The sequence below is a fragment of the Platichthys flesus genome, chromosome 1, assembly GCF_949316205.1.
Source record: "Platichthys flesus chromosome 1, fPlaFle2.1, whole genome shotgun sequence".
NCBI classification, from domain to species: domain Eukaryota; kingdom Metazoa; phylum Chordata; class Actinopteri; order Pleuronectiformes; family Pleuronectidae; genus Platichthys; species Platichthys flesus.
The window spans coordinates 16,127,139-16,148,766 of record NC_084945.1 but is presented as its reverse complement, the minus strand read 5'-3'; the positions used below and the strand labels follow the sequence as shown (position 1 = coordinate 16,148,766).

The 21,628-nt window shown below is 41.5% G+C and overlaps 2 protein-coding genes across 3 annotated transcripts in view; one reads left to right on the top strand and one right to left on the bottom strand.

The window, feature by feature from the left end:
* Window positions 1-16,985, bottom strand: part of immp1l (inner mitochondrial membrane peptidase subunit 1) — a 56,496-nt gene extending 39,511 nt beyond the window's left edge. The window contains exons 1-6 of one of the 2 annotated variants that reach the window (XM_062386884.1): window positions 16,825-16,985; window positions 9,418-9,528; window positions 9,121-9,209; window positions 8,756-8,882; window positions 4,052-4,162; window positions 3,257-3,416 (exon numbers count right to left, since the gene is read on the bottom strand). In XM_062386884.1, the coding sequence (XP_062242868.1) occupies window positions 3,336-3,416; window positions 4,052-4,162; window positions 8,756-8,882; window positions 9,121-9,209; window positions 9,418-9,528; window positions 16,825-16,851 (546 nt within the window). In that variant the 5' untranslated portion in view covers window positions 16,852-16,985 and the 3' untranslated portion in view covers window positions 3,257-3,335. Of the gene's footprint in view, window positions 1-3,256; window positions 3,417-4,051; window positions 4,163-8,755; window positions 8,883-9,120; window positions 9,210-9,417; window positions 9,529-16,824 lie in introns of those variants that run through there. The other variant, XM_062386885.1, reaches the window with a different exon arrangement.
* An 18-nt stretch (window positions 16,986-17,003) lies between these two features.
* The window catches only part of elp4 (elongator acetyltransferase complex subunit 4), a 52,832-nt gene continuing 48,207 nt past the window's right edge, over window positions 17,004-21,628 (top strand). The window contains exons 1-2 of the mRNA XM_062386883.1: window positions 17,004-17,181; window positions 18,454-18,489. Coding sequence (XP_062242867.1) covers window positions 17,004-17,181; window positions 18,454-18,489 — 214 coding nt within the window. The remainder of the gene's footprint in view (window positions 17,182-18,453; window positions 18,490-21,628) is intronic.

The following is a 21,628-nucleotide window of genomic DNA, read 5'->3' as shown; positions in this document are numbered from 1 at the left end:
AGGAGGATATAGTCGTTTCAAAAGGTTCGTAAAAACTGTGGCAGAGCAGCAACACAACTACTGATCGTCTTTATATCTGATTCCAAAATGAAAAGTGGCCCAGAACTCCACCCCACCATATTATATTATATTAATTAGATAAAAAATATATTTTTAAAAAATCTGAATATTTGTCATAACTTTAATGTAATAGGTTTCTGTTGCAAAAAGCATTAGGCCAACGTAAGAATCAAGCATTCTAATTTTGCATATTAAAGTATTTTGCAGCACATTTTTGTGTCTCCAGAGAAAGATGAGTGAGGTAAAAAAAAAAATGCCCTGAATAACTTTAACTTGAATCAACATTCGTTAAGGCTCAAAATGAGAGAATCTTTTTCTAGGTGTGGATGAAGACAGAACGGAGATCATCACACCTCTGTGACCTCATCTCTGATTGGCGCTAGCAGCCCCAGGATACATCGGCCACTACATACTTAACACATGAATCTAACCTGGATCTCCAATTGAGCTGTAAGCAGTTGAGTTGCATTGTGGGTAATGGAGGTGGCAGGTTTTGCCAGGAATAAGAATGTGTGCATTGAATATGAAAATAACCTTGGTTCTGCTGCATCAATTGTGATATAATTGTAAAACTGGTATGAGTAAAATGATGTTAAAGGACTCTTTAAAAGTTAGTTAGTTGGCATAAACATGCATAAGGATTGTGAGTAATTTGGTTTTCACTTTGCTCCTATAAATTAGTTTGTTAAAATGCACTACATTCCTACTTCCACACACTCATAAAGATCAGTCCCCTGAACATGTCGGTTTTTTCATCAAGATCCATGAACTATTCTCTGAGAAATCAAGGAAAATTATTCAAATCCGCACGTAAAGTTCAAGGTTCGTGGAAATCTGTGCAGTATTTGTTGCTAAATCTTCCTTAGAAGCAAACAAAACCAACAACAAGACCTCCTTGGCTAAAATAACAATATGCATGCCCGTTTGACATCACGTACAATGAATAAAGAGCTGAATACACATAGCATCATACAGAACATAAAGCAACAAACATACAGCAACATCACATCACACTGCAGCTCTGTCCCTGTCTCCCACTGAGGCAGACACACCTCGGCCCTGCTGACAGCTCACAGCCTGTCTCTGTGGTGCTGCCCAGCTCAGCACAGCTGTCTGTTGTCCCTCTCCTCTGATCTCTCTCTCCTCCTGCCTCACTCGCAGCCTTGTGCCCACTCAGCATGATAATGATATACACCTCTGCTCGGTCATCTCTTTGAGACTCTGGGCTCGTGGCACAACTCAACATGTGACAACAGAGCAACGTACACGGGCAGTTCACGAGTCAATTAAATTACCGGTCAAGAAATCGACCCACATCTTTGGGGAAAAGAGTCATAAAGATAAACAGTGGTGCTTATACCAGGCGACCTGGGATATTGTTTATCTAAAATCAATAGGTTTAACCTTGTTATCATTCTTAATCATGTTCATCAGAATAATGTCTTCATCCACCAGGCCTGCAGTGTGGTAGTGAACAGCAGAGCTCCCTCTATGGGGCAGTGTCTTTAAAGGGACAAGCTAAGATTACTTGTCAGCATTTCAGCTTAACACTGGCAGCGTGTTGACACGCAGCAGATGAATATTAAACCTTGAGAAACAAAGATATGCTCCAAGCGAAACCCGGCATAAATATTTTTCATATGCACTCAGACAGACACATACACACACACAATCTTGAGAGTCCCTCCCAGCAGGCACAATCACACTCAGGCAGATAATTCAGTGTCACAGGGAGCCTTGTCTGTGACCCTCTGGCCCCCTCCAGACAGAGGAAGCAGCTGGACAGGGACCCACGGCTGCCTGGAACTCACTTCCCCTGGGGAGCTGTGGGGAGAAGAGTCCCTCTCTGCCTTGGAGAATGACCAGCTGAGCTTCTAGGGCTCAGTATGTGTGTGTGTGCTGAAGTCTCTGTGTCCAGGAAGGTCTGAGCAGGATGAGCAGGCCGAAGCAGAACAGGGTTTTTTGTGCGAGTCAGCAGGCTGAAGAAAATGTCAGATCACAATCACCTTAGCTTTCCCTCTGGTCAGATAGCAGTTTACAGGCTTGTGTTTGAATTGTATCTACTGTTCATAAGTAGGAACTTCTTTACTTTCATTATTAATTTTAATCATAATAATATAAAAAATATGAATGATATTAAGAATTATTGTATAAATGTATTTTGAATCGAAGAATTTGAATTATATTATCAAAATAACAATTTGCGGCTAATGCTTTTTCATTCCCACTAATTATATCACTTAAAAACCTGTTCAAAACTATACTAAACACACACACACATATACATACAAACATACACATATACAATAATAAATATACATCAAAGTGAATATATACACACACACACACAAATGTATCTATATATACATGTATAGATACATTTAAATCTATACCCCAACAACAGACACCACATTTGGTTTCCTGTGTGACACACACACACACGCGACACACACATGACACGACACACACATGACACACACACCCCATAGTTCAGTGGTAAGCGTGGCAGTTACTAAGTGCATATTAATATTTGATGGTTAAATGCGAAATGTTAACATTTTTTTCTATTGCCCTGGCAGCATGATGAAATATTAAAGAATATGAGAGCTTTTGTTTTACCATAATACAAAGAAAGCAGTAAACAGGACATTAATAACATCTTTTTAAGGTAATGAGATGTTTTGTTTGAGGTCACAGTTTGTAGCTTTAGAGAGATATCCCTGTTTACAGACGGCAAATGTCTTTCAGGTGCTTTTCAAAACATATTAAATCAAACAGTTAAATTCAGCTACAATTTATGATCCAATATAGTGTATTAACTGCTAGATTTAGGTTTAATTCTATCTTCACTTTATTGCTTTGTGACTTAATTGATTGTGTTGTAACTGATTGAGTTTTTGATTATTAATGTACACCTTGTGCATCCCGTCTGTGCCTCCGCCCGCTCTCTGCTGTTAGCAGCTCCACAGAGACACAGATTTACTTGCTTCTCACGCAGTGCTGTTCCTCCAAGTGCTTCACAGCTACAGCCAACACACCACAAGCTCCACAACACAAGACCACGTCAGAATTACAACTGTAAAATCATGAAGCCTGTACAATTGCATAGTATTCCCCCCAATAGATAAACCTTCAACATACCTCGGGTTTGAGCCTGGCTTATTTAGAAAGATTCAAGCACGACTACTTATACAAATCAAATTTTAAATAAATATCAAGCTTTATTGGAAAAGATTGAAAGCAAAGTAACAAACATTGTAAACAATTTTTATGAGTCAATCTGAGTCATTGTGAGTTTTAATGATGCGTTTGGTTGGGCTTTCACTGAGGGTCCCAAAACTATGCGGTGGCCAGAGCTGCGAGGGACAAAAGGCACAAAGAAACAACGGGTTAAAAACGAGATTAGACCCATATGATGACTGAATACAGCAGCTCCAACCATTATGTACCACACATGATCTCACTCCCTGGACACATTTGCTAATACGCCTTTTAATGATGCATTTGACTCGGTACGAGATCCTGTTATTTCATCAGCTGTCGTAACAGGCCCTCCAGTGGAGTGCCGCTGTCCAATCAGATGGACAGAAGGTTGGCTGACCTGTTTCCAGGGTCGTGGTTGCTATGACATCCAGTGACATGACAACACAGCAGAATGGAAAGCTAGACAATATGTTGTCCAGGCTTTGGTCAATCAGACACACTTGCTTTGAACTTCCAACTGACTCACGTCCCTGCATTGTGCTTTGAAATGGACAAACTAACTGGACTTATAAAAATAATGAAGGAAAACAACATCATACATTCGCTTGGAGCTTCACACCTTGGAACCAATCAGTGAGCGATTTAATCCAACCCCTTCTGATTGTGTGAAATACAAGTTTAAATACTTGACAATACACACACATACACATACACATACAGACACGCACCCACACAAACAGACACACACACACACACACACACACAACACAAACACCTCGCCTGTTACCTTTAAGCAAACACGCCCTCGGATGAGGGCATAGGGAATTGGGCCATAGCTGCGTGAGTCAGAGGAATTCCTAAGGTTATCCCCTTCGAGCCATACGTGGCCTTTTGGAACCTAAAAACATCATCAGACACAAAAGGGGAGAAAATCATCACTCTTCTCTCACAAAACATGGGAATCAAACAGAAATCAAACGTCTGATACTTATTCCAAGTGAGCTATGTACTGAGAATATACCTTAACCCCACCCCCTACTCCCAACGAGTCGCCTCAGCCATCCCCTCCCTCCTCATCCTGTCTTAACGTCAACCTGCCTGTCCCTCTTTAGCCCCGTACCGTCTTAGGAGAGGGGTCATGGGTAACGGGCAGGGTCGGGAGGGATTTAGAAGAACTTCAAACGGGGTCATTAGGCTGTTGGCTGAGATCTGCGCCCCTCTTACCCAGGGAGGGCAAAGCTAGAGAGGGGCCTGAGATAGCTGGGCAGAGGGAGCGAGAAAGAGAGAGAGAGAGAGAGAGAGAGAAAGGGAAAGAGGGAGAAAAAGAGGGCTAAGCTGCGGCTAGCAGCAGCGTCCAAGGGTCTCCACCGCGGTCCGACCTGCCAGTGGGGCGGTCATCCAAGCGGGCTCTAATTCACAGTGACACCAATTATGATTAATCTCATCACTTTAGGAGAGTAGGCTTGTCAAGGCCCTAATTAAGTGCGCTGTCCCCCCTATATGTGCAGACAGGATCAACAACACATTATATTGTCATAATGGGCATCACAATCCACGAGTCTATTTTTGTGTTGCCTAACTTTTTAACGGAAAAAGTCCTCTGGAGGAAAGAGAACAACATGAATAAAGAGGCAGAGCATCGTCAGCGCCGAGGTGACGTCACACTCGTGTTCCTCCTTCCTGTCACCTGGCTCCCTGAATAGAGTTTTCTGTCCAACTGTGGGATGCTGCGTTTCATTTCATATTCCATAATTGAGACAGATGATGTGACATAATCACGAGCCAGTGACACGCTGACCTAACACGAGGTATACAACTCACTAAATAACGACGACACAAATGAATATCATTAAAGGAGTCATCTGAGAACCATATGTCAGCATGCTGGATTCCCACCATTACACCTCATTAACATGGCAACATATGCTGGCTCCCAAGCACAGGAAGAAGATACACCACCGTTTGTCATCTGTCAAGCCAGAACCCCCCCCCGTTTCTACTCATCTTCCTCAAAAAGAAAGAAAAAGGATCTAATCCTCATCTTAAAGACGCTGAGGGTTGATTAAGATATTTCAAGCGTTTGTTCCAGCATTTGCTGGGCAGTCTCAGTCTCTTGTGTTCACTTCTTGATAATCAGGACATTTCCGCTTCATCGTAATCCTGCCTGATGAAAGCAGGTCAATCAATCATCCAATCGACGGACGGCAAAATGCGAGACTTTGGATTTGAGTCTCAATACACAAATGACGTCACATAAAAACCAAGGACCACACTTCAAAGATCAACCAGGCAGTATTTCAGAAAAGTGAGAAAGTGAAGAGGTCTGAAACCTGAGCTGGGCGAACACACGGATAGGAGCTTATGCGTATCACCTTGCAAGTTGCAGGTGCACAGTGAACAGAAAAACATGGCAAGTCAAGGGCAAACTTCTGAATAAAACCTATTGCTGCCAAAACGCTGCTTCTTTAAGAAAAAAATGCTGTTTGAATTCTCATGTGATTTCTTTCATGCATATCAATGAAAAGGTTTCACTGTCGACACGGTTGCGAGGAAACAAGCGACTCATTTCTAATGTTAGCACATAAACACAATTTAGACGCCTTATTTTTAAAAGTTATTTAAAATTTCCGAAAGCTCAAGGCTGGACCACCAGTCTTGTAGAATCTGGACATGGAGTCAGTTTAATCTGCGCTGCCGGCAGCTCTGGTGTGATGGATGGCAGAGAAGGCCCCGGTCCTGTGGATGTGGGCTGGGTCGAGGCGAGGCATTGTGTACCTGTCAGAGACGTGTCAAGAGGAGCTGAAACCAGAGCTCTCCTCACTGCAGAGGTGTGTTGTTTAACAGCCACACTATTACAGTGCTCATTATGTTAACATGATTGAGGTGCTGAATTATGTTCAGCTTAAATACATGCAGGCGTACGGGGCTCATCTTTCCCCACATTGCTCAGTCCATATTCACGGCACAGAACAGCACAGCTCTTTCTGTCTCTCTGTCTCTCTGTCTCTCTCTCTGTCTCTCTCTCTCTCTCTCTGCTGTAACATCAGGGATCAAGTGTCAATGTTTTGACACAGAAATTATTCCTAAAAGGTGACAGGGCAATTAGTCTCCAGTTGGATCTCTGAGGGTAGGGAGGGCCCGTCTGTCTGTCAGAACAAAAAAAGGAGGTGATGACAGAGTCTAACACCATTTTCCAGAATGTATCTTTACAGGTCCACATTAATGCCTCTCACACCATCTACACAAACACGTGCATCCTCTGGGGGGGGCTTAAAAAAAACTCCCTAAGGGAGCACAAACATTTATGTGAGCAGCGGATGTTTTCTCTGTTACCCCAAATGTTGTCACATAAAGCCAGTGATTTTGCTCCTGGGTGTTAATTAATTATCATCCCAAAGCAATAATTACAGTGTAAGAAATAAAATACAAAGCTTTGTGAAAACTAGCTTAATGGTTATTTCAAGATGACTATTTGAACAGTTTAAAGCAGCATTTCTGTGTCTCTCCATCTCCTGGTTCTTGCTGCATAAAGAGCCTCACTCCTTTCAGTCACCAAACAACAGAATGGATCCAGGTCCATTTGTTGTACTGATGCTATTGAGGTTTACAGTACAAATATATATTTTATTTCTGCACCACTTTCCACTGCTTGAAAACATAATTTTACCTGGTTAGACAAATAGAACACAAATTGTAACCGTTTAAAAAATAAATGGTTCAATTTCGGTTTATTTTACTTGAAAAGGACATAACAACAGCATTGGTACTGTGGCATTCCATTATGCACAAGCACGAGACATACCATACTTGGTGTTTTTAGCAAAATTATCATTTCCAACATCTTTCCACAGGGGGCTTTTAAAAAGTTTTAAAATAAAAAGAATTAAGAAAGAAAAACAATGTAGGTGCAAATACAAACAGGAGTATGAGATGTACACATATATGAAAGGCATTCAAATTGTGTTTGTACGAATGAGGTTTTGTTCACTGAAATGCAACAGTTAGATTTTGTTGAGGCTTGTGCGCTGACTCAATTGCAGAGCTTGTGTCAAGAAACACAAAACTGAGAGGAAGCATTACATTGTTGTCAATTAAAAATAATCTGTAGGTTGGAACAGCTAATGAAGATGGATCTGAAAATAAGTATTATTTATTTTCAGATATTTTTTTTTTATTATCTTATTTGTGACATTTGATGATTCAACCTTATTGTTTTTTTCGGGCCCTGATTTTTGAATGTTTTTTTAATTTTAATTGAGTGTCAAGTGAGAGGACTTGGGGTGATAATGTAAAGTTTGCCCTGACTATTTGTTTTGACAGGTGTAGACAAGATGCTAAAAATCAATGGACCTAGAACCAACCCCAGGGGTATCTCCATCCTTCAGACACAAAGGATGAATCTTTCCCAATTGAACCTCAGACATTGATCTCTTACTATGAGATACAGCTCACATCACTGTGAAGCCTGGAGTAGAAAATAGATTTGGCGTATTTTGGTCCACCATGTTGGGTGTTGGCTCTCCTGATGTGAAATAGTTAGCAAGTTCCTACTGCTCGGTTTCAATCTACATTTGGTAGATGAGCCTAAATCAAGAGCTCTCCCCCTACTGGCCAGTTTAAAAATGACTTGAAATGAGACCTGAATGTGAGAAGCTACATCCTGAGATCACGAATCACAATGTCTCATATTACACGTTCTGCACTTTGTATGTGGAGGTGAAGCTAGCGGAATAGGCAACCTCTTTATTTCCCCATTTCATTTGCTGAATGATACTTTCAGGCTTGGCCTTAAGCCATGTTCCACTGAACCCGTTCAACAGTCTGCCCGGTCTATAAAATACACAATAAATTCAAAAACATGCAACATTAACGCAACCTTTGCTTTGCAGACATATGTACACACTCACACACGCACACACACATCTCCACCCACCCATCAGTCTGCTCATTCGGCTGGCACTAACTCTAACAGGCTTCAGAGAGATTGCAGGCCTGAGCTGTGGGCGTTGGGGAGAGTAGTAATAGAAAAGCAATGACAGTGGTTTCGGCGGCAGAACCCCTGCTCTCTCTCTGGTTTTATCACTGTTCTGAGGAAATATAGGTGTTGTCAAAAGCTGATATTTTGACCAATGACACAAAATGGATGTGTGCGGTCTAAAATGTACACAACTATGATAGTCTATAGACAGCGGCACACACACACACACACAAAGAAAACCAAAGACAAACCGAGAGACGGTTTTGCATTATGCATAGAAATTCTGTTTGTCATTTAAGAGTGAAACAATCTTTCAACTGCTTTGCTATAAACACATTCTTCATTCATTCTCTATTTCCCCGACATCTTTTAAACCTTTTTTTCTTTCAAAGAGAACCGTGAAACTGCCACAAGGGATCTCACTTGGTAAAGCAGGTAATCACAGGACGTACGAGAAAAAAAGCTGAAATTAATTTCAACAAATATGGGATTCTATGATGTAAACATACTCACATATGTGTGGGTCCTGAACATGTCTGTTGGGGAACTTGTGCAGACTTTATCTCCCTCCAGCCCAATAACCCTTTTACAAATGTTCATATTTGGGTCAAATGGACTCTTTGCAATCACTACATCCCCCCTGAAAAGAAGAATTGAACACAAGATAAGTTCATCAACAGTTATGCAAAATATCTTGTATCAGTATAATCTATGTCGTACTATACATTTGCTGGAAATTGCTGACATCTTTTCCTTTACTCTATTGTCAAACATTTTAGAAAGAAAGAATTACATTTTTTTTACAGTTAATCAAAAATTTGATTGGTGAAATGGTACATCGTCTCTTCAATTTGCATGAATCAATTGACTGAACTCACGTTTCTATTTTGCAAAGATGACGACTCATCCTCTCTGAGAAGACAATATCATGGCTGACAATAGTCGGCTCCATTGATGGACCAGAGCACTGAAGCAAGACAACAAAAGCAGAATTATGTATTTGGCATAAATTCATTAATTGCATTTTAAGAAAAAGCAGGGACGGACAACATGGACAAAATATCAAGACAAACCATTCCATATGTGATATATAGATAATTCTCTCAATAATGTTATTATAATTGTTTTATTGCCCAGCACTAAGCCATTCATTCTGTGACATTATTGATACCTACCACAACAAATTCTCCAAAGTATTCAAAGGCACAATGTGCAATACAGCCATACTGAACCGTGTAGCCCACAAAACCCAGAGTCGACCCCAGCACACGACGGAACATCTCCACCTGCCACACAAAACACAAACAAAGGTTATGACTCAAAATAAAATATGTATAATGTCATTATCAAATGCTCTTTACATTAACAGAGGTGAGGAAATTATTCACTGTCTGAGACATGTATTGTAGAATTATGTCCTCGACAGGATTTCTAAAAACAAAAGGCTGTTTGGGGTTTAATTGCTCAGGGTGTGGACAAGGTTGTCACAGTTGGCCTACCGCTAAGATGGCACATTCCCTGGTGTTTCATTCTCAGAGGCTGAGCAGCCAGTTCACACCAGAAAACTGCCCTGAACTTTGGTCCAGTGTAGGATGGACCAATCAACACCTTGTGCAGAGGTGAGGGACAAACACAGAAGCTGTGACACATCCAGCCAAGCAGCTCTGTGCCGTCTGCGAGCTGTAGTCCCTGACACGCCACAGCCTCCGCCACGCGGCTGCAATTATTAGAACAGTTATCAACTTCTGTCAGCACCATGGAAACGGATAAGACACCCCAGTGCCCGAGTGCCCGCCCTGCAAACACTCAGACACACAAACACACATAAGGACCACCCGTGTGTCTTCTGAGCAAACATCCCAGACACACTCAGGTTATTGACTTTTACTCAAGCTGCAACCTGTTGGACGGACAGAATAAAGTAAGTCAATCTTTACAAACACAGAGTGTGTGCCTAGGAGCATCTGCACAGACACACACACACAAACGTATATACACATAGTGTATATTTAGAAAAGAACAGATACAGCTTGATTTAGAGGTTATTCTGAACTTCAAGCAGTTTTGGTCTCGGCCGGTGCCCTGCCAGTCCACCAAGGGGTAAAGAAATCTCTTTCTCCATCTCCCCCATTCCTTCTGTCTCTTTCCCTATTTCGCTCTCCATGTCTCCTCTCCCTCCCAGGGTATTATTAACCAAAGCAAGCAGAGCGGAAACCAAAGCCCCAAATCCTCAGAGCTCTGGGAATGACTTCCCAAAGATGGACACGGATTAGACCCCCAATTTCTTCCTTGCACCCCGCCTTTCTCCCCAGGTCCCCAACAGACCGGGTGTCAGGTGGCTCTCCCAAGCCATGCCAAAGGTGTTACCCCTAATCCCATTACCCCCCTCCACTCTTCTCACAAACACACAAAAACAGACACAATGCTCTCTCATTCATGCCAACTATATTCCACCTATTAAGCCCTCTATCTATTCTTTCATCCCTAGCATGGTTTGTCTCTTTGGCCCATTCGACATCCTCTCTGATCCAAAAAAGGCCAACTCCATCCCTTCACCTCCCTGTGTGCAGCTACTCCGCTCTTCCCCCCATTCCACCATCACCCCTGGCAACCTTCTGCTTTTTGCCGCCGCGGCGAATGGTGGCGCCCAAGCAGGCGGAGGGGGACACGTATATAAACTCTGCACAGGGCCCAAATGAAATGCCCCTTTCCAGTCGCAGCCTGCTCAGGTCCCTTGTTCTGTTCCACAGGAGCTACAAACTCAGTTCTCCCCCAGCTGGTACAATAACACCTCTGGCCCTATAATGCCTGTGTTGGGAAGCAAGTGGTCTCGAGGTTAATGTGAATCTCAGCTCTGCACTAAGGCAACATATTCAACCCTATTTATCTTGCTCTCAGCTTCCTCTGCCGGCATCTCTCTCATCGGGCACTGTAGTGCACCCTCAGACATGATCTCACATGTGTTCTTCCTTCTGCTAGGCTGGGGATCAGGAATCTTTGCTAGGACTCATTCTCAAAGAACAGTGGACATCGTCCTGGTACAGCTGCCCTCATATCTCTGTTTCAGGCCCCCCCCCCGAAACACACACACACCCACACAATTCCAGTGGGCATTCATCATAGGTAGGGATTAAGGGACTTTGCATAACAAGATCACACGGCCAGTGACTGATATCAAGAGAGTCCATATGCAGCCGCCTGGTTTTCTGAGGCACCCTCTGTCATTGATAGTGTGTGTCTGTGTGTGTGCATGTGGTTGTGGCATGAATGTGCACAGACAATAGCACTACCTATGTGTTTCACAGAAGCTGTATATGCGAGCCTGCTGCAGAGACTCCTTCGGGAATGAGATGGACATCAACAGTAGCCTCTGATTGGATCTCTGTGACCTCCAATCCTCCCCAGCAAAGAGTCAGGCGACCCACACTATCTTTTGGCCCTAATACCCGACATGTGTGTGTGTGTGTTAGGGGAATACCAATATTGAATGAATGCTGTATTACAGCTGTAAATTAACACAAAGTCTCTCTGTTAATCCGGGATTACACGCCAAACATGTTCATGGGAAAACAAAGAAAGTCAGCGCAGCCCACTCTGCAGAACCATCTGTGTAAACTGGCCTCCCGCGGTCACAGCACAGCGCTACTGGTGGTGAAAAGAGGGGACCTCAAGTGAAGAGCTGGCGATGGAAACACTTGATGTGGGTTTAACTCTGTGATTCTCTTACTGAGGAAGCTGCAACCAGGGAAAAACCTTTTTTTCAACCATGAGCATTAAAAGTGCCCCAATACCTGGGGAAGCTCATCATTATATCCACCCTGACATACATTTTTACACTGCAACAATAAAACATGAAGGGGGTCTAATTTCATCATCTGCACTGACATGAATAAAGACCCAAAACGAAAAAGCAGATAACAATTTTGGAAGTTGTTATTGTTCTTTCATATGATGTTTCCTCATAATGAAAACAATGAAATATGGATCATGCGAGTAAGTTGTCTTACAATCAACACTGGTGGCAAATAAATCCATACAAATAACATTTCTTAAAAGCTTTTCTAATTTTAAATAATGAATCATTGACATAATTATTTCAAAAACATCATTCATTCAATACAAAATATGTATTCATAAACAAAAGAACAGGGCTTAGGGTACCCAAGATCTAATGTTGATTTTTTTTGAGTTTGGCTTATTTAGAAGTAAAAATAATAAACTACCATAGAACTGAGGCTAAGTCTTACTTTCAATCAAGTCAGATTTCAAGACAGATTTTTTCACCTCAAAATGTTATGGTTTTCGTCCAGTCATTTTTGCATAATCCCCCTAACAGCCAAACAAACAGAGCCAGGTGAAAACATTTGGCAGAGATAATTTAACAAATAATAAAGACAGCATCACTCCATTAAAAAAAATGTAAACCTAATTAAATACACATTATTGAAGCCATAAGGAAACATTGAAAAAGGAATTACAGCCACTGGTCTCCAGAGGTTTGAACCTGCCACTGGCTCAGTAGTGTTAATTGATATACATGGCCAGTCTATTAGAGCCACAAAGAGAATTTCAATCCAAGCAGCACACAAGGGCCTTGCAGTGTACTCCTTACACAACTAAATTAGGAAAACATGGGCTGAGAGAGAGCTGCGCAACAGGGGGGCTAAGAGGCTTACAAGTCCCTTGTCAGATACTCTTCGTCTCCCTGAGGATCCCAGATGGAAGGGAGTCTGGAGGAGCAGGCAGCACCGGAGAGGGGACGAATCCCACCTCTGATGTCCTCTGTCCTCTGGGCAGCAGAAGGCAGAGGAGGGTGGGGCACTGGTCCTGTTGCGCAGGGCTTGATTTGATCTTAATGTGAGCTATATAAAAGGAGGAGGTTTGGCAACCGGGGGGGGTCTGCTTCAACTATCAGTCCAATCAGAGATAATCCTGCTGATTTCGACACAGACACCTGGCTGGATGGAGAGTGACAGATGTAAGAGTCTCAGTCACAGAGTGCTGCGTCTAGCCCCCATCTCGTCTAGGTCTGCCTTCTATCAGAGGCTTATTTGAAGCGACTGATCTCCATATTGCTCTTTTCATTGTCGCTAACGGCAACACAGCCGTGAAACAGCTGAGCGGGGTTACTATTTGAGGAGCTGAGGGTTTAGACCTACAATCAATGGGTCAGCCAGTGCAAATAATAGCCAAGTGATATGAATACAACTGCTACGAGGTGAAAGGAAGTGTGGGTTGACAGAGTCCCCAGCCAATTACACTGAATGGAAAAAAGAAATCAGCCACTAAGTCTTATTGTATTGACCACCGGCTGCCGGCCTGGTGCTGAAAGAATGGAGAGATCTTATCTGGTGTTGTATCAGATTCACAAAGCTATTTGTTTTTAGCTCTGGGCAGCTCATTATGAAGCCTCATGCACACTACACCTCAACAGGAACATAAAACTATGATTTTTACGAATGAGATTTCCTTAAGTTCTTGATGAGTACGTTTTTCTTAGTCTATTTTCTTCTCTCCGATAGGTCAAGCTGAAAAAAAGTGTTCTGTATCTCATCAGCAAAAAAATCTCAGCGAACAAAAATAACGTCCCTCAAACAATGCGAGATGAATAAATGGAAAAACTCATATTCGTACAGTCAAAATTAGCTGTGTACAAAAACCCATCCTCTGCTTATTGTACTTACACCCTTAGAATATTGCTTTCCTTTCAACACTAACAAAACAAGCACGGTGCACGCTGATGATAATCTTGCCTCCCTCAGACCCAAATCTCCACTGCTGCTCGCAGTTCTTCACTGATGGCAGCGTTGGACTGAAGAAACCATAACAGTCTGAGCAGGAAAGATCTGACATGTTATGACTGCTGCCATTATATAGCTCCATCAGATACAGGGGCTGAAAGAAGTGACAAAAACACTGCAGAAAATAAACACACACGAACAGATGACACATTGGAAATGAAGAAAACTGTGTTATTTCTGTACAATTAGGCGGCTGTGTTTACACTTCCACACGCTGTATTGTTGAGGGGAGCTAGGAAACAAGGTGACTGGCATTGTGCGGAGGATGTGGTGAAAAGTTTCCACAGCAGTGTGCTCCTGCATCCTGCACGTTGCCATGCTGGAGCAGCCACCCCTCCTTCTGAGATGCAGGTCAGACCGCGCATCTTATTGTACCGTATAGGCTTTCCACAATGCCCAGTGTTGTCAGTCATGACATATTCCCTTGGTCTCCTGTCAGCACATATAAATCTCAACAGTGCTGTCAAAACAGCAGGACTGCCTCTGCTAAGAGCATTTGTAAAGTGAGCAGTTGGGCGATTGCCTCCTCTGGAGCCTTAGACTATCCTGTGATCTTGTGCTGCCTCTAGCCTCTCCCCGCCACACAAAGCTTTTTATAGCTGTCTCAAGGATTACAATTATCACTCATCCGTCAAGCAGTATTCAAAGTGGACATGCAGGACTTCTGGTTTGTGGTTTGCAGGATCAGACAAAACATAAAGAGTTCTCAAATATGTGAAAGATTACATTTTTCATAGCAGATACAGTATATCCACTTGTCATAGTAGGAAAAACCCAGGTACATATTGATGTGACATTAAATTGTCCCTTTGTAGTGTGAGCCAACATGCACAACAGAAGAACCCTATAAGGAAAGCCACTTGACAAATCCATCCATCATGAATTACTGTATTTGTTGTATAACTACTACCATATTCTATTGTACTGTGTTTGCATCTGCGCTTTGCCTGTGTGATATGTAAAAGATGAAAAAGGTCCCCTAGCTGCTGAGCACAGTGATGCATTACATTTCACATTTCAGTGCTCAACCCTATGAGTATTTTAGTTCATGTTAAGGTTGGACACTTTACAATATGCTAATATTATTTCATACTGAAACAAAACTAGTTTCTTTGAAGCAAAATATACTCATAATGTATTTTAGTGCCAATTTAATATCTTAAATAATATTAATGATATATTATAGATACAAGAGTATATTCTGGACCATGATGAATTAAGGTTATATCAAAAATGACTTAAAATTACATTACTGTACTTGAATTCAACTCTTTTTTCATGATGGTAAAATGTACAATAAATTAGTTTTGTGTCAAAATCAAATAATGTATAATATCTCAACTACATAACAATTTTTTTCTCTCGATGATTAAGATAAAGATTAAGATTAGGATGCATTTAATAGTCCCACACACATGCACAGACATGCAAAGGCACACTCATGCAGGCAGGGAAATTTAATCTCTGCTTTTGACCCATCTGGTGCAGGACACAAAGAGCAGTGAGCGACCATGTACGGCGCTCGGGGAGCAGATGTTGGGGGAGACAGGTGCCTTGCTCAGGGGCACTAGACAGGGTAGGGAGACTCTTGGATTTTTGGACAGATCAATCCAGGTTCGTCTTTTGTTGTCTCTCCGTGGAGTGGAACCAGAGACGAACCAGAGACCTTCTCTGCCCATAGTCCAAGTTTCTGCCACTAGACCACCGCCTCTCACCTAGACAGGGTAGGGAGAATCCTCTTGGATTTTTGGACAGACAAATCCAGGTTCGTCTTTTTTGTTGTCTCTCCGTGGAGTCGAACCAGAGACGAACCAGAGACCTTCTCTGCCCATAGTCCAAGTTTCTGCCACTAGACCACCGCCTCTCCCGCTCTTTTAACCATTCCAAGAAAATCCCCAAAGGATATCAAATGCTCCAGTTTATTACTGTGTTTTAGGGGAAAACAGTCTTAAAGGTTATAAGGTCAAAAGAGGCCAGCAATTCATCATCAGGTTACACTGAGGTGACTTGGTGCAGAGCAGGTAGAGTACAAGCAGGCCGACTGTGCTGGTGTTCAAGAGTCGTGCTTATTATTCTATGATCATTTCAAAGTGGGAGTGAAACTCTTCCAACAGTTTTCATTGAGCTGCAGTGGTTTACTGCTGTTAATGTGTCATACTCTGAGCTTCCCTCACTTACACCTGCTCGACCCTCCCTCTGAAATTGATGTGAATGGTGAAGCGACGCACATGGATCCACAATGACATTCACCCTCAGCTTAACATGACAACAATGTATATGACAACAAATACACATATATCATTTGTAGTGATATAAAGTGTATAGAGAAATATGAAGCTGCCCTGTTTTATGATGAATTTGTAAAACTGCAGTCCATGACCTATTTGATAAACAGGTCATGGACTGCAGTTTTATAGGTTATGTCCTATATATAGGACATAACCTATATAGGACATAACCTCAGGATGTGAATTAAGAGATTCAGTCTATTTAACCATTCATATGCAACAGCTACAATCTCCTTAGAGACCTGACTTGAATATAATGTTATCTTGTCTGCAGCTTGTTGTACAATGGCATGGGCCTAGGAGCTAGTTCTGTCCAACATAAGTCATGCAAGAAACTGACAAGGTCGCAGGCAGCAGTAGAAACCAACTGTCACGGTTTTATTTGATCAGTTCATATCTTGTGGTTGATGCAGAGCACACAACCCTTCACGGTGTTGGTATAAAACACCGCAGCTAACAGAAGCTAACGTGTGAGAGCGGAGTTTCTACTCACCTGTAAATAAAAGCTTCCTTTGACCATGCACTTCACTGCTCAGTGGACTTCCTCGTTGACAGCTGCAGCGAGCGGCTCCGTAGCAACCGCTACTCCCATTGGCCGAGCCCCAGCAAACTCTCCGCTGATTGGACGACGCTCTCCAAAACATTGCTAAGCGTCGCCACGCTACGAGCAGAATGGCTGCGCCGGTGGACAGTGCGTGTAAACCCGGGGCTCAACGCTCCCCGTTCAACACGACGAGTTTCCAGAAGAAGACCAGGAGCAAGTTGATCTCCATTCCCGGCACCAGACCGTCGGTTCTGAACGGACAGCTCTTAGTCTCCACCGGTGTCACCTCCCTGGACTTTCTGCTCGGTCAGTGCTGCTGCTAGCTACACGGCTAACTGTGGGTTTCTCATGCAACTTCAGATAAACACACTGACAGCAGTGACACGCGGGCGGTGTGATTCATTTCTCTCAGGGCAGAGCTGTCATTCCACCAGGAGGGGGGGTTTGGTCCCTGTCAGGACAGATCAAACTGTACTGACCAGGGGGGAGTAACTGTTAGCGTCACAGACACTCACACTACAGAAGAGACTCGTTTTGATTTGCATTGTGAGGAGTTGGTTATAGTTATGTCTGTAGTTGTGTCTTCAGGGATTTTTCATTTTACAAAAAAAGATTCGTGTCACCTTATAACTCCACTCCCTGATTTTAAGACACCTTCAGGAACAAAACAGTAAAAAAGCATCAGATTCGCCTGCCATATCTTGATATTCATGCGAATTGAAAAAAGGCACTTGTCTCCCAACTCACTTCCAGATGTTTTAAAATGATATCCAGTACATAAAATCTGAAGTTAAAGTTGTTAAACACAAGTTGACATGTTTGCTAAGTGGTGAGCACAGGTTATAAAGAGATACAAGCAAGCACTTGTTAGCTCAGGTGGTAAAATATGGCATCCCTTCATTTTATGAACTACTGGATAGTTGTGTGGGTTGAGTTTTGTTTTACTGTCTTTTTTTTTTGTCTTGTGTAACTGAAATTAAAAATCTTTGGATATGCTCCGATATCTGGAAGCGATGACACATTCCTGATTTAACTTTTCTTTAATAAGAAGACATTTAGGCCGTAAGGGTCAGATGACTACACTTTAAATGTGTAATAATAGTAGTATTCGTCAGTCTTGTTTTATGTTTCATCTCTCAATTGTGATTTAAACAAGCAAAGGTTTGTCTCGGCCTGAACACACCGGATCCACTGTGGTTCCTGATACTCATTAAATACAAGTAATGAGTGAAATTGATAAAGAGAACACAACTATCAACCAGTGGTCTTTATTATTTTTTTAACTGAATTAATGGAACTTTTACCACAACCAATGTGAAAAAGTGATATATATATATATTTGATCACATTAAGAAAAGCACAGATGTACAGACAAAAATGTATGATTGCTGTTTTCCATTTAGATGCTGTGGTTTCATAGTTTTGCTAAAGTGCTCACTGTAACACACTCGTGGCTTAATGGAAATCCTATTTTTATGGCAATTCACACCAGTGCAGAGAAAGACTGACTCTGTAACTTGTTACTGATGTTATATAAATAACCAATCTTCTTCTTCTTCTTCCTCAATCCGCAAACAGGTGGTGGTTTAGCAGTCGGAACAGTTCTCCTCATAGGTGAGTGTCTGACTTTTCATTTCAGATATTGTTCTATTTACGGGCCCCATGAAGTGGTTTCATTATTTCATATGATGCATTTCTTCCTAAAACAGAAAAAGAAGAAGATAATTTGAGAGGAATCAGTCTCAACTAATCATGTATCAGCTATTGAGAGAAGGTCCCTGTTATTAGACACCACTGATTTACTATTTTGATGACTTTAGATGTTAAATATTTTAATTACCCCTTCACGTGAGGAGTGAGTTCATGGAATGTGGGATTTGTTACAATAAGTAAATCACAGATTCGTGATTTGAGTGACAGTTTTTCTGTCAACACGAACTTCAGACAAAGCATGATCAAAAATTTGTTTTCTTTTCTCAAAACAGGGCTAGTTGTGAACTGTATCAATAACACAGACTAGAGACCTTTGACGCATTATAGTCATCATAAGCTTCTCTACATTATTACATGAGTACTCAACCCAACATGTGTTGAACACTGTGACAACATACACAGTTCAGTCTTCCTGAGCTACAGTTCACCTCGATGTCTTTACACTTCATGAGTAAGTTAAACGTGTATCCATTCTACTGCTTAAAGCCATGTTCTATTTGGAGCCATCTGCATCTACACATTTGTATTTCCTCTAACTGGAGCTAGAGATTGAAGTTGATGAACAGCTGTTACAGCAGGTGTTTGTTTGGTAGTTGACAGTGAATCGGTTTGCTCAAAGACACTTGGTATGTAATATTGGATACTTTAATCCAGGAAGGGGCATATTGCTGCTCCCTAATGAAGTCCTATAGCCTTCAGCTATTTCTGAACTGATTGCGACTCTCTCAGTAAAAAGTTACATTAATTTTAAATGACACTGCACAAAGCTATCACTGTGGCTTTAACTCTAGCCAACAATTCATATATTCCCGTAAAGCCAAAAAATGAAATGTATTCTCAAAATCAAATTCAGTATCACTTTGGTGAGCCTAATAACACCATCTATCTGTGCTCTGGCTTTTTGTGGTTTGCTATGGAAGATAAAGTAATGCCCCGGAGGTCGCTAGTTAGAATCCCAGGTGTTCACACTTCCTCTGTGATCCTTAATTAATATGCTCATCTGCGGATGTGTTTTTGAACTTTCTGAATCACATTCAAAGCAAGTGTGTTTTCTAGAGACATAAATGTCTCCCACTGTAGTGTTATTATTATTATTATCATTCATCATAGGCGAGGCTATATGCACTGGTAGACAGTAAGGTTAAGGTATCTTGTTTCCCCTTGAAGCTGTAATTTGTGTGTAGCCGAGGCCTATACCAACTGATGATATTGCTTTGCCCTTTAATTCATCCCCCCAATCGATGCAGGAGTCAGTGATTACACACTAATGCGTTCTTCCCTTCCATTTTGTGAATCAATGTACGGTTGGTTTCATCTGGTAATGAGAGACACAGTAAAGGTGAAATGCGTGTGTGTGCTCTCTTGTGTTTGTCTCTGAAATAGTGATGTGTGTGCGCACACAGTGTGCTGTCTGTGTCTGTTTTGTTATGTGGCTGGCTGGCTGGGTGGGTGGGTGGGGGGGGGGGGGGGGTGTTTGGAGTGTGTGTTTGTTTGTGTTTGTTTCAGGCAGTAGTCTCCTACAGTCTGCCCCTTTAGCCGTGATGGCCTGTTTGTGAGACACAGACATAAAATTATCAGACTGGTCGTTGTCTGCTTTGAAGTGTCTTGAGCTGTCCATCCCGATTTGTCAACCACAGGGGGATCAGTCCAGTATGGCTTCTGTCTGAAGATCTCTCATCTGCTGTGTTTTTGTAGGACAAAAGCTCCGCAGCTCTTACTATGTTCACCATGTACGCTTTCTTTCCATTAGGTCGTTTAAGAGAATGCTTTTTTCTTTCCCATACATATATTTATGATTTTTTGCAGGATTACACAAAAACTACTCAACTGATTTCCATGAAATTGTGAAGGGGGGTGGGGCATGACCCAAGGAAGAGTGCCTTAAATTTGGGGGTGGATCCAGGATTTTTTTTTTTACTTTCTTTTACATTTTGAATGATTAAAAGGTTGTTTATTTATTTTATTTGACAATTTCAGAGATAATTCATAAATCTTGATGAAAAATGATAGATATGTTTAGGGGACTACAATTTCAAATTTTTTGCCATTTCCTTCGGATCCAAATAGAAATCTGGATCTTGTGAATTAAAATGGGGTTTCATAAGGGGACTCTTGGGCCTTGGCAGAGGTATGAAGTCTACTGAGTGCCGTTCTAGTTTATTTCTGTGTCAGGCTCATGTATTTGGCCCATCCCTTCTTGGAATTACAAGACACGCATAATTTACAAACACATACATCTTCCTCTGGTATTAGTACAAGGCGAAAAAGGGAGAACAAGAAAACACACGCACACCGAAAAGGAACAAAAATCAAAAGAAATCAGAAAATGAAACAATAAAGAGCCTTTTTTCTCTTCTTGCAGGCTTTCTTCAGATATCTGGCTAATTTATGTTTCATAAGTAAATATCAAACTCAATGTTCGCACATCAACCAAAATGACAAAATCAATCTGTCATCTTACGAAACAGAGCATTGTGCAGTTCACAATAAGAGTAAAAAAACAAATTACACAAATTGTCGTGTCATCCAGTTTTCACAGTCAAAGGTAAAACATTATATGCATCATAGTTCTCTGTACCATATTATTATTGTTGTAAAAAAAATTTTTATCTTGGATTTAGTGCATCTATTGTCAGATTCTCTAAACAAACGTTGACCCTAAATTACAGAACAATGTGCAATGTCTTGTTAACCAGATTTCTAAATCAAGCAACTGATTCCATAACTGAGCTATAGTATCTTCCACTTGGTCTCATATGATAAACATGTTATACATGTGAGACCCAGATACATAATAGGTACCACAAAATTTGCTTTAGATTTTAATATTTTACATCTTTGAGATGCGTCTCAAAAACATCATGAGGTGATATAAGATGATAAAAAAACGTGTATTAAAAATAGATCCCATTATTATTTCCCTGACAAACTAAATGTTAATCTGAAAAGCTATAGTTGGAATATAAAAAGATGTTTCAGGTCAGGTATAACAGCAAGAGATACATGACAACAAACAGTGTGCATATAACATTTTTTTGCA